At 34.6% G+C, this 14,298-nt stretch overlaps 1 protein-coding gene and 1 long non-coding RNA gene across 2 annotated transcripts; both read right to left on the bottom strand.

The window, feature by feature from the left end:
• Positions 1-278: 278 nt before the first annotated feature.
• On the bottom strand, positions 279-7,128 carry LOC128182503 (dehydrogenase/reductase SDR family member 12-like). The gene is made up of 9 exons (XM_052851143.1): positions 6,890-7,128; positions 6,220-6,353; positions 5,268-5,350; positions 4,727-4,822; positions 4,563-4,644; positions 4,253-4,314; positions 3,463-3,661; positions 1,593-1,730; positions 279-960 (listed from the first exon to the last, which is right to left on the bottom strand). Exons 1-9 carry the CDS (start codon positions 6,943-6,945, stop codon positions 848-850), a joined length of 963 nt encoding a protein of 320 aa, XP_052707103.1. The 5' UTR covers positions 6,946-7,128; the 3' UTR covers positions 279-847.
• Positions 7,129-7,433: 305 nt separating this feature from the next.
• On the bottom strand, positions 7,434-13,773 carry LOC128182361 (uncharacterized). The gene is made up of 3 exons (XR_008243408.1): positions 13,608-13,773; positions 9,259-9,320; positions 7,434-8,210 (listed from the first exon to the last, which is right to left on the bottom strand). It is a non-coding gene; the product is annotated as an uncharacterized LOC128182361 (long non-coding RNA).
• Between the last annotated feature and the right edge of the window lie 525 nt (positions 13,774-14,298).

Below are 14,298 nucleotides of genomic sequence, written 5' to 3'. Positions count from 1 at the left end.
TACACGGCTTTCAATCATGTGATAGTTTCCACAATAGCTATTTCATGTTTTGTGTGCAATTATGAACATAGCAGAGTTCATTACAGGTCGCTTTATATGACAATGTGTTAAAGTTCACTTGTTGTCATGTGTTTCTTAATGTCATGTGATTTAATCCAGTGGTTTTTAAATAGCTTATGCAGTGTTAATATTTTAATCTCTAATATCACCTATTAAAGTTAATTATATTACGTTGATGACCGATCAAAGATAAAAATCAGGTACCAGTATCAAAATAAATTTAATGAACATACACTTTACCAGTATCAAAATAAATTTAATGAACATACACTTTACAATACAACATGAATATAATGGACTCTGCTGACATACTTTAATTCACTATAATCAATACATGCATGATTAGAAACACTTTAATTTTATATATATCAAGTAGATATTGCACATACAGGTACATCTGTACCTGAAAAAGTGTAAAGTTTTATGAGCTCTGGCTTGATATGTACAACATAAATCAATAAATAAATATAAAATACGGGGGAATGTTAATGCTCCTCTCTAACCACAAGTGTTTACATTATAGATATTAAAGTTAAACTATTTGTACAACCATTTATCTCTTATCTCTGTTCATCTTTGTTCATTAAAACATGTGCTGTCAGTCTGTCTGCACCAGTAAGTAAAAGCCAATTGCTCAGTAACATTTAAATGCACCAGGATACAGAAACATGTAAGCACTTTCCCCCAATCAGTTTATCTTTAGGTGAATGCCTCATTAGGTTTGAACTGAACACATCTGAAGCACTGATACGACTACTTTAGACTAGGGGACTATTGTTTTGAAAGTTCATTCCTTGAACTGTTGGGCAATTTGGTCTAGCTGGGTCATAAGCTGGGCACATTCCTGGGGGGTGGACTTGGACCAGGCCAGAGGCAGGTGTGTTGCTACTGGGGTCCGATCTACAGAGTAAAAAATACAGGCATTTTATTACCCTTCATATAAAATCAAATTAGCATTAAGGTCGTTTGTCTAAAGTCAATGTTTTTAAATACTGAGAAAGCAGGTCACATGAGTTAACCATCATGTGGGCATTCAACCTCATCGCCAGGGTCACAGTCCATATGATGTTTGTGTATCTTAAGTGTTGGAATGCACTGTAAACAGTTAGATGATTATGTAGAAATTGTCCTTTAAGCCTGCTCAGTGGCTGCTTGTCAACAGATGATACATGGATTTATTAATAGCACACTACTACAGTGTAGCTTTATCCATACTGTGATAAAACCTTGTAGTATTGTGGTTAACTGCCACTTATAAGGATATCTACAGACTACAGTATGATGAAACAGTGGGAAACTCAACCCATGATTAAATAAATTTATATTTGTAAGAACATGTATTATCTATGATTTTGTGGCGAATCATTCATAGTCAGGTGATTTCTGATTGCTCAGTTGAACTTGTATTCAAAATTTTTATTTAAATGACAACTTATACGCTGTAACTTTCCCAATGATAAAGAATCTAAAATGTTGCTGACCAAAAGATTGAGCACATAGAAGCTGTAATGTGTTGGAGGACAAGCTAATACCTTGATAAAACAGCCCACTGGGGTGTGACAGTGCTGCATCAGACAGGGCAAGCCAGACGACTGTGTCCGCCCCCTCATCTGCCGACCGCAGGCGAGTCTTCATCTTCTCATAAAAACTGGGCATAGCTGACCGCACCGCTGCTCAAAATAGAAGTTGGTAAATAATTAATGTAAATTTCTTGACAAGGATGTCACAAAGTCCAAATTATGAATTCAAAATTGGTCAGTATACTGGTAGATATTTATCGACAAGGATGTCACAAAGTCTAAATATTATGAATATCAACGACCCTTGCATTGCTTTATTGATAACTTTTAGAACCTAACCTGTCACAAATATTATAGTACATGTAGAATATCATTATAACATTTTCCTTATCTTTTTTTTCTTATTCTATTTTTCTTGTGGGGAGGGGGGTGGGGAGCAAATTTCATCCATTTGGTGGCTAATCAAAATCCTTAACAGTACATGTATCATGAAATAAGTTATCTCTCTTTATTTGCACCAAAATATCCACAAAATAATTTTTCATGGAAAAAATTTAATCGGTATTTACCCATTTATTTGATTATAGCATGCGAAATTCAAAGAAATAAATACACAATATAAGTGAAATCTTTTTTTGTATTATTGAAAACTCAAATACAAATGTAGGATCTGTTTGTCTTCAGACAAGTCCAGCTTTCTGGTACATTTAGTGATATCATACACAGTCATCAAAGTTTTTATTGTACACCTTTCAACATGCGCCTGAAGTTTAGCAAATATTTTTTAAAGAAATATCCTCATGCCCCCCCCCCCCCCCAAATTACTTGACAATCATGACAATACACATCATGAATGGCCCGCACAATATGCATTACCCATAATATTGTGATAAAGGGGCATAACTCCCAAAACATCACCATATCATAACTTCTAGCAAGTACCGTATGCACATCTACATGTACATACAGTTGAACTTCGGTATCTCGAACACCCATATCTCGAATACAATGGATATGTCAAAGTGATTTTTAGGTCCCAAACACTTAAACTTTTAGTATTTTACCCTTGATATATCGAATACTTGGATATCTTGATGTTTTTAACCAGTCCCATCTAGTTTAAGGTTTGACTGTGTATACTTTTGTCTCTAGTAACAACGAAATACAAATTTAAAAGTGCTAAAATTCTAGAAAATAATGGAACTGGAATTTCCTTGAAAGAAAGTTTTAGGGAGATCTGAGCAGTGATTTGAAAAAAAATATGCACTTACTGCATTAGATAAATGGCCAAATTCTAGGTGCCGAATTCATGGAAAAATAAGGGAACCAAAATTTCTTGGTAATATGTACATATATGTAATCAAGTACAGTACACCTTTGGTAATATGTACATCTGTACATTGTGTCTTTTTCCCTACAAAGTTTTGGGAAATTCTGTGTGCTTATAAAAAAAACAGGACTGGTGGACTGACTGACAAGTAAAAAACAGTAGTGTTATACCTCGTCCTCCCACAAGAAGTTGTATATGATTTAATATCTATTTAGCCTACCTGATGCATAAAACATGTAAGGCTATAGTCACTGTAAATTCCTTATATTACGCGAGTACTTAGTTCTGTGATCCCGCTGTTTTGTATCAATTCGCGAGAATATAAAATTGCAAACACAGAACTTTTTTTAGCTTATTTCTTACTCTTCTCAGCTCTCTCTCTCAAAAAAAGGGAGATTTTAAAATTGGAAAAGGGTGCTTTTTGCAATTTTACGCAGATATTAATTCATTGCGTTTAATTAGGAATTTACAATATTGTTGTTACATCATAGCCTTCCTGGAATGCAATTCACCTGTTACATTTATTTAGAAAGTATCCAAATTTCAGCTCACCTGGTGTGTCTGCCCATCCTGGATGCATACTGGAGAAGTGCACCTTGGGATACTGTTTTGCGTACTCTGCTGTCATGACAACCTGTTGACGCTTGTTTTGAGCATAAGACATGGTGCCATCAAAAGGCTGCATCTTTTCAAACTGTAGATCTTTGGTATCTAATTTCTGGGTTAGCATTCCTCCAGATGAAACAGTTATCTATAAGAATGATTAATTTTTTTATACATTATTTTCTATGGTCTCACAGCGTTCATTTCTGATATGTGTTTCTTTTACTGTGATTATTCTTTTGTGCACTTTTCTTCATTGCATCCTTCAGCTATTAGGATTTGACAATAAATTGTCAGCTACTGTAGATTCCTAATTAAACGTGAGGAATTAATATCTGCGTAAAATCACGAGAAGCATTTCACAAAGATATTAAAATCTCGCTTGTATTTTTCAGACAGATATAAACTTTATGAAACTATGATAACAATTCGATGTTCGCGATTTTTTATTCTCGCAAATTGATGCAAAACGTTTGATTCACAAAATTAAGTACTCACGTAAAAAAAAATGAATCTCACTATGTGTTGGTAATTGCTTATATTTGAGAACAAAAGCCCAGAAATTGGTCATGGCAATAATTCAGTTTTAAAGTCTTTCTCATTCATTTAATTACATCTAGGTAGCCCTTTTCTTTACTGTAACAATTAAAAAATGTGTACAAATCTTTCTTAATAGTCCATCACTTGAAACTTTTTAAACATCAAGGTCAAATAAGAATATTAATTTAATTTAACTAACCACTCTAGGTTTCTCTCTCTCCAACAACAGAGGAATCAGTTCAGTAGTCAGGACATGGGTTCCTAATCAGGAAGAAAAAACAGTACTGAATGTATAGCAGCCCTCTCCAAAGAGAGAAAAATCTTACTGCATGGACAAATACACAAGCTGTTTACTTTAAAAGCAGTTTCTGTCCAATTTTGCCAAGCTAGGTATTAATGCTGAAATTGTGCATGTTTCAACTTTATCAAGACCACTTTTGCCAAATTGTAACTAAAAAGATAACAATTTACATAACGCTGTAGAAATCCATATCATAAAATCTTCTTACCTAGAGTATTTGTAGCAAAATTCTTTTCCAAACCATCCTCAGTAACTTCCCTTGTATTAACCATACAGCCAGCATTGTTAATCTGAAAATTTAATGAATTATATTCACTTATAAACTATATCCTGTTAAAAATGAGCCAAAATATGTGTATCTTAAAAGCCTACCAAGACATCAAGGACTTTTCCTGATTCTCTGAAGCTCTTGGCAAACTTAAATATATCTCTAGGCTTGGACATATCAAGTTGATGCAAGTGCACATCCTGTAAAAACATCATCAGAGTACCGTACATTAGTTGCTACAAGTCAATGAATCTCAGCTTATATCTTTTGCAAATGTTAATAATGTTTTTAGAAAAATCAAAAAGAAGAAAAGGTAACACAAATTCTACTATCCTCAACCAAAAGGAAAAAGAGAGACCCCCCCCCCCCCCCAAAAAAAAAAAACCTCATGAGGTTGAAGATCTGAAGAAGGAGCAGGAGAGGAAAGAGGACACATTAGCAAGAGTACCATTAGCACATGGGGTGAATAGTTAAAAAAAGAAACCTAGACTGGAGGCTGGAAAACACAAATGTTGTAGGAAAGATAATATCAGAAGTAAAATTTCAGTCACACATAAATGTAAATCATCTTTATGCTGCTTGTGATGCCACTAAATATAAGTCTGTTTCTTGTTAAGCCTGCTGACTGCAATGACAAACACTCACCTGGTTGCCTGTCTGTGTGATGATTTCCTGTCTGGCTTCCTCTCCGCGAGTCACATCTCTACACACCATGTGTACAATACCACCTAAAACCGTATTTACAGTTTAACATAATGTCAAACAAAAATTCAACAATTTATAAGTTTTTGTGCATGGTGAATTGAAAGATTTTTGTTTGTGAGGAACTATAGCTCCAAGAAATGTCAACTAAAATGTTTCAACAGAGAATGAGATAGTGACCATTTCAAAAGGACCCACTTTGCGAAAGGACATAAGAATAAATTAAAGTATTTTTGAGGACTTTGCTTTGATCTTAATCTCTAACAAGGAAATTCATCTCAAGATAATTGCACATCTTTTATTTAACAGTCTTTGGATGCAGTATCTGGCAAATAAGGCTGGGCAAGATCAAATAAAGATCTAAACAAGGATTTTTCACAGCAGTCTGATTTGGCATTGAAATTTGACATGAAAACTTGATTCAGTATCACTATGTACAGAACCCTTACATATAGCAGACTTTTAATAAAGTCTAAGCATGACTGGGCCAAGGAAAACTGAATACTTTCTAGACAATGATTTTTTAGCTACAACCATGACTTTTGACCTGGATACCTGGTTCAAGGTACATGTAACTGCACATCCCTTTCCTACTAACAATATTCTGATAAAGTCTAAAAATGATTAGGCCAAAGGGGAATAGAAATTATAGTCCAAAACTATATTTGAAAGAGATCTGCTCTATGACATTCGCCTTCCTAAAAACTTGATTTGACCTTTACCTTTGATCTTGAAACTTGGTTCAAGGTTACACACACTTTACTCTTAAGTGATTTGGCCATGGAGAAAAAAAACTATAAGCTCTGGACAAGTAATATTGGATGGACAGACATATATACAAATACACAGGCAGACTGATCACAGTTAGGACCTATTATATCATATGGTCTTTTACCTTTTTGGGCAATAGCAATAGCTGCACACTTTCCTATTCCACTGTTTGCTCCAGTTATCATGAAGGCTCTGCCATTAACATTGACCTCAAGATCAGCATTATTGAAATTTTTTGAAGCTGATTGGAAACCACTTCTGAAAAACACATAATATGATAATGTTATTTAAAACATACACACAATAATCTTATTAATGTAAGATTTGTAGGTCTACAAGTTATCAGTTTTGGCAGAGACATAAATAACAGAGATTAATTGGCAACTGATTGATGTTTTGCGAAATCTCTCGGTCCCTATTCTAAAGTATTCCCAGTTTAAATCAGTATTTTATTCTTATAAACAAATAGATATCTATATCAAAACATAAACACAGAGACAAATATAACATTTATATATGTCTCTGATCTTATTTTTCAATTTTTTGTTTCCAAACCTCTAAATCCTATGCAAATTTTTCATAAAAACAATATACTTTTGATCAATATATCAATATACTTTTGATCAAAATATCAATTTACTAATTATATGAGGTTCTAAAACTGAAAATAAGGTTGGTCCCGTAACGTTTTCAACAACAAAACACGCTAATGGCTGAATCACCAATCTCTGTTATTTATCAGGTCCAGCAAAATCTCCTGATTTAGCTATATAGCTTAAAAAAGTTCTGCTTACTTTGTATATTCCCTGAGGCCTTTCACAAACCAAACACCTGATCGGTAGATAGACATTGTCAAAGCTGCGCAAATTAAATAACTCGTTGATACTCAAGTAACTTTAAACTTTCGTTAGTCGTTAAGTACTCTTCCTTCCATGAAGCAATTAAACGTGATACACTCTATTGCTCTATTGGCATTTGCAAGTTACACAAGTTACAACTGAGGAGCGTTAACGAGTAAATTCGAGTTTCATGTGATACAGTTACGCAACATCTATAGTATACCGAACCCGATAAAAATGATTTGTGCATACGACATGCGAACATTTCTTACAGATTCGTCAGACGTATTTCAGGGACGTAGTATCGGGGGGGGGGGGGGGGGGGGGGGGGGGGCGTCCGCCCCTTTTATTTTGCTTGTCAACATTTTTTGGATGAGTCTGCCCCCTCTTAAGAAACGATGCTATGTGCCTGTATTTACGTGTCATTTTCTTGAAAAGAAAACGATTTCAATTTACTTTTTCAAAGAAAAAGAAAATGAAATAAGAAAGGCCTATTTTGCGTAACTGAACATTTTTTTTTACATCATTTCAAGTTAATTTGTGGGCGAATCATTAAACAATATTTAAATTAAACTATTTAAGATTATGTTTATGATTTTTATAAGGTATGTTTTCTCTCCAAGAGAAAACGTACCTGGGTACGTTCTCTCTTGGGTACGTTTTCTCCTGATACCCATTAAAAGGGTACTACATGTACATTAAATGTACATATGATACACTTTTTTAAATCGCCGATAAAGGGTAATTTTAATGGTGAACTTTATTTTAATACTATGAAACATATATTGAATGACCATTTATGTATATTTTTTTTTTATTCGGGAACAGATAGTAAATAAATTTCAGTGTCTGACAACCGAGTCCCTGTTGTAAGGTTTAGCCAACAGCTACATTAGCTGTTTTGGTTGTTGTGTTTGCACTGAATGTTGCAACGTCAGCATCTGTTGTCCTGATATCATCAGCATTAAAAGTTGAAATTGAAAGGGTAAACTTACAATCGGAAATTTTATATATAAACGAGGTTTTTGGATGCATAACATTTATCTATATATTATAGTAATAATACCTTCAGTTGTTGTCATTTTTGTTACTGTTGTTGTTATTTTTGTTGTTGTTTCTATAATTGTCGTCGTTGTTGTTGTCGGTAGGATACAACCGAAAGATGGGTGACAAGTTTCACCTCCTTTGCAAGCACACTCAAGCTGACATTCTTTTCCGTAGTAAGGAGGATCACAAGAAAAGGCACAGTTTGGACCCTGAAAGCCTGCTGGGCAACCTGAAAGTATTGAATCATAACTGTTATATACTGTTTGTTGTTCGTAGAAAGCGCATGTTTTATAAAAAAAAAAATGAGAACAGTTTCCTGTCTTCATTCAAAGCTGAATTTGGGTCTCTTATAGAATGTTGCGCACTTTGGTCTGTGTTCACGTTTCGTGTTCCGATGGGGCCACTTCGATCTTCGCACTTTCGCCTTTAGGGCGAAGATGCGAGAATGCGACGTTGCGAAGGCTAACGAGCGAAAGTGCGAAGATGCGACGGCGAAGGTGCGAAGACAAAGAAGCGATACTACTATCGCTCCTTCGCAACTTCGCACTCTCGCCATCGCAACTTTGCACTTTCGCCTTCGCCTTTTTTAATTGCATTCAGCTATAGTCTCGGTCGATTACATGGAATTTATTTCAGACACCGTACTCGTCAAGGTTTGCCGATTAATTTAAGATATTATTGGTACGCATGCGATAGACCACCGTGCTTACTATATTTAACTGTGTAACGTGACATATATGTTTACCAGTGTTGGCTATGCTGACCATGATATTTACTGCGCATAAAATGTAATGTCCGCCATAATATTGTACACATGCACTTCCAGACTTCTGTCACTTACCAGCTGTCTATCTACATGTATCTTAAATCAACACTGTGATCCGGACCCTCCCCCTCCCCCGGAAAATTTGAACTCAATGTTATTAATTTCAGATGGTAAACAGGAAATTTGATATTAGATCTAGATCTATTAATTTCAAAGTAAAATTATCAAAAGTATGCCTCGGAACCCTCCCCCCCCCCCCCCCCCCCCCCCCGCTATATCGCTCCCTCACCTTTGCACCTTCTCACGTTCGCCTTCGCATCGCATCTTCGCGCTTCGCTAACGCATCTTCGCACTTGCACTCCTTCGCCTTTGCCTTTGCACCTTCGAATTCGCACTTTCGCCTTTGCAACTTCGCACCCTCGCACCTTTGCCCTAAAGGCAAAAGTACGATGGTCGAAGTGGCCCCATCGGAACATCATATCACTCAATGAGTCCTGTAAAAAGTACTCACCGACACACGTGTTCTGTTCATCGTCCCATGTACTGTCTGGACAACAACTCAAGCTGGGGTAACTGAGAGAAAAATGAAATAACTATTAGAGAAAGTGAAGTCTAAATAGCCAGACAGACGGACAAGACATAAAAATCCTAAAAAATGATTGCGAATATTGGCAATATGCAATAACTGTAATAAGTTGTAAAACAATGGTTATTATCAGCAAAAATAATAACACTCTTATTGTCAAGTTCTTTAAAATAAGGGCATATTAGATAAAGCAACACTATTCTTAAAGAAATTCTTACACAATTCAAGTATTCCGTTTTCCATAAATATATATTAGGTAGCTATAAACACAGTTTCGTATAAAATCCAGGGGTGTTTTTCTCTGTGAAAAAGCATGATAGATAGGGATTTTCCTGCTATTTTTATGCGGTATACATGAAAATTATTTTTTTTTTAATTCTCAATTTCATAATATAGAGGTTTACCTCAGGCACGAAGCATCGCAGCAAGTAATTTTTTTGAATTCACATATAAAAAAAAAATGTATTATCATGAGTTGGCCCCCCACGTTTTTGGGAGTATGTAAAAAATTAATTTGAAAATAAGAAAATTAGGAGTGAAATTGAAGTTACGCCAGGCTGGCTCTTCAAAACCGCCAGAGTTGTAATTATAATATACTCATGTTTCTATGGAACAGCTCCCTCTATGTCAACTTTATCGACTTTGAAAAAGCATTTGACAGACTAGATAGAGAAATTTTATGGAAACTACTTGACCACTATGGCATACAAACAAAACTTATAACTTTAATAAAAAATATGTAATCAATTTAAAATCAAAATAAAGAATTTGAAATCAAAACAGGTATACGACAAGGTTGCTTGCTCTCCCCCTTTTTGGTCCTTTTTGTTCCTTTTGGCCATTGACTGGATTATGAGAGAAACAACAGAAATGGAATCCAGTGGAACCTTATGAACCAACTTGAAGATCTAGATTTTGCCGATGACTTGGCTCTTTTATCCCATACGTACGAAGATGTGATGCCATACGTACGACCAATGCAAGAGAAAACATCAATCTTCGTCAAAAATGCATCAAAGACTGGGCTCCGAATCAACAAGGAAAAACAAAGCTAATGAGAATAAACACAAACAACATAAACAGCATAGAAATTGATAACACTCAATTGGAAAATGTTACATCATTCACATATCTAGGAAGTGTTGTTAACCATAGTGGAGGAACAGAGGAAGATGTAAAATCACGCCTAGCAAAGGCATATACTGCATTTGGTATGCCAAGAAAAGTATGGAAGTCCAAGTACATAACAATCAAGACCAAACTCAGGATATCTAATAGCAACGTAAAATCAGTGCTACTTTACGGGTCGGAAACATGGAGCCTCACAATGGCGAACAGGAAAAAACTCCAATCATTTGTAAACAGATGTCTGAGAAACATCCTTCAGATATGGTGGCCGAACAAAATAACAAATGAAGACCTTTGGAGAAGAACTAACCAAATCCCTATTCCACAAGTATGGTGGCATATCTCTGCCCCTTGTGTGCATGTTATTTTTCTATCAAATATGTCGACATGCAAGATAAATATGTTGACATGCAAGATAGTTATGTCAACATGCAACATAACTATGTTGACTTGCAAGAAATTGCAATCTGATATGAATTATACAAAATCTAAAAAACTCGCCCACCTGTGACATCCAAGATGCTAGATGCTATCTTTCTATGTCGATATGCAACTTATTTATGTCGATATGCAAGTTATTTATGTCGACATGCCAGATGAATATGTCAGCATGCAACTTAGTTATGTTTACATGCGAGATAAATATGTTGCATGTCAACATAACTAAGTTGCATGTTGACATTAATATGTTGCATGTCAACAAATTTATCTTGCATGTTAACATAACTAAATTGCATGTTGACATAAATAAGTTGCATGTCGACATAAAGAAGTTGCATGTTAACATAAATAAGTTGCATGTTGACATCAATAGGTAGCGTATCTGGCATCTTGGATGTCACATGTTGGCGATATTTGAGATTTTTTATAACTCTTATTTGATTGCAGTTTTCTTGCATGTCAAGAAAATAACTTGCACACAGGGGGCAAAGATATGCCACCATACACAAGAAATCAAAAAGAGAAAATGGAAATGGATTGGTCATACACTAAGGAAAGGCAGATCTAACATCACCTGTCAAGCCCTCCAATGGACACCACAAGGGAAGAGGAAAAGGGGAAGGCCAAGACTAACCTGGAGAAGAGTCCTTGAAAAAGAACTGGCCGAGAAAGGACACAACTGGAACACCATCCACCAACTAGCAAAGGACAGAGAGAAGTGGAGAAGAATTGTCTGTGGCATTTGCTCCACAGAGAAGTGAGAAAGGCATAAGTCAAGTAAGTCATGTTTCTATAATATCTAGATAAACGCCTAGTCCAGATAAAAAAGGTAGAACAAATTTATCCGTATATACATATTTTCATTAACCTATTGCTTCATCACTGATTCATACTTTTTAAATGATTTTTTGCTTTTAACAACCTGTACATGCATCTTTGAAATCAGCATACCCGGTTATGCTTTTAACCCGGTTATTACTTTTTATATTGATGCGTACAGTGTGTAAAATCCCTTGTTTAGAAGAAAATGTTTATATTAATTCAAGTTTACAACAGTGACTTCACACAGTAAGTAATGTTGACAAAAAGCACACAAAGAAGTTGGACACGGTTATACATTCTATTCTAACTTCGTTACCACTCGACTAATCTAATATACATGACTTGAAGCGGTGTTCTTAGATTTCAAAGTTGTTTTAAAATGATTTTCCCCCAAAAGTTTGATTGTTAAAAAATACGCCTCAATGAAACAAAAATCGGAAATGACAGTTTTCAAGAAATTGTCTATCTCTAAATGTTAAGATTAAATTCATTTTGTTTCAAGGGGTAGTTTTTCACAATAATGAATTATAAAACGTGAAATCTGCCACATTTGTCTGTGTAGCCAATTTCAAATTTATATAGTTTCATCTAACAAGTATTATTTCCTCTGTTTCTTACGGACACTTATAGTTAATTCATAGCTCTATAGAAACAGCCAGACTGAAATCTACACGCCCCGTTTATCGATTGGTCGAAACTACAGCAGCTGAAACTGACAGGACTGAAATTGACACGCCCTGTATATCGATTGGTCGAAGCCTACAGCGACCTAAGAAAAACCACGGACTGCAAAAAATAATCATGATGGTGTCAGACGATTTGGCTGTTTCTTTTAGCTAACGTACTTATGTACATTAACAGTAATTTAGTGAATTTTACTAACTTTTCATAATCAATTTATTAATTAGTGAAAAGAAAGATGTTAATATAAACAATAAAATGCTTTCTTTGATGATTCATGCGGGTTATATTTTTTTTCTACAATGTCGCTACCTTCATATCCCGAATGAATCACAAAAGAAACCATTTAATTGTTTAAATAATGTTCTTATAAAAGTAAGTACAACCTTTTCAGATAAAGTTCTACACCGCTTTATAGATAACGTTGCAAGCAAAAAACGAATTACATCGAATTCTGTAACTTTGATGTTTCCATTTTATCTGCAACTCCTTTAGGGGAAATTAGCATATGAACTGCAACACCCTCTTTTGGACATTTTATACTTTTATAAATTCATGAACAGAGGGTTCCTTCCCTTGGACTTCTTAATACATTTCAATCGGATTTCTTTATATTGAGGACAATGCAGCACTTTAAAACGAAATGGAACTCGTCCTTAAGGTGGTGTGGAACATCTGTCAATATTAATGTGGATTAAAGTACATTATAATTAAAATACTTTCAACGGTTTAGAATTTTCAAATTTTACAATATTCAAACCAAAAAATAGGTTTTAAATATATTTGGAGAAGTAAAATTTGTAAAACCACCAGTGGGATTCGAACTCATGATTTACATATTCGAAGTAAACCCTCTATATAATTGCGCTATATTGATAGGTAACAAAGTTGGGAAAGAAACTGCTTATATATTTACATTTGGTTTTATTGTATATTTCGATAAACAATACGTCACAACATGGAAGTGTCCCATACCACCTTAATATCTAAACCACAACATATGCAAAGATAGTTTTATTTTATTACATTTGCTTTGCCCCTATAAAAGAAATTGTGCAAATGTTCAACAGTTGGGTATTTGCCACATCCATATCAGTACTAAAGAAAACATAACACTCTAAAGAACCGAAGAAAAAAAATCTCATGCATATTGGATTCGTGGTTAACATTATATCATGTTACTGTAATGTTTCTGTACTTACCTTGGACATTCTGTGTTAACTCGGTAGGTTTGAATAAAAAATATTAAAACGCAAATAAAAGATTTCTCAATCATTTTAGTCTGAATTCTTGTTCTTCCTCATTACAACATCTTACTGTTCGATGGATACAAGTATTAAACTGAACGACCCTTTATTTTTCACAAACTTAATGTGAAAGACTTAAGGGCAAATCTATATGCAAAATCCAGGAAATTAAACACAGGAACATGTCATTGAAATAATTCACTTTAATTAATGTCACTGCATTGAATTTACATAATTTTAACAGCCAAATAAGCTCTGTTCATAAAAAATTCCGTTCGCTTTCACTTAAAACCTGTTTCCGTTAGATATTCACAAAAATACATTTTTAAGCAAAACAATGTCATTAATATACACTTGTACGAAGAAATACTGAAAATGTATTAAAAGTAGAATAAATACACCTTTTTCTGTCTTTTTTATATGTTAGCCTACAAAGTATATAGCGCGACCAGAATTGAAAACCACAGCAACTAACGTTATACATGTATTTACACATGAACATGTATATATACATGACGTATTTAAGTTTCGTAAAAAACTTCCATGTCTCATATGTAGTTTAAGCCTAGAACAACAGTTCTTGTATCGCTTTCGAATTTTTTAAATATGAACCTCTTCTAGAAACTTGCAACAATTAGAACCATTT

Source organism: Crassostrea angulata, chromosome 4 (genome assembly GCF_025612915.1).
Source record: "Crassostrea angulata isolate pt1a10 chromosome 4, ASM2561291v2, whole genome shotgun sequence".
NCBI classification, from domain to species: domain Eukaryota; kingdom Metazoa; phylum Mollusca; class Bivalvia; order Ostreida; family Ostreidae; genus Magallana; species Magallana angulata.
This window is presented reverse-complemented; position numbering and strand designations above follow the sequence as displayed.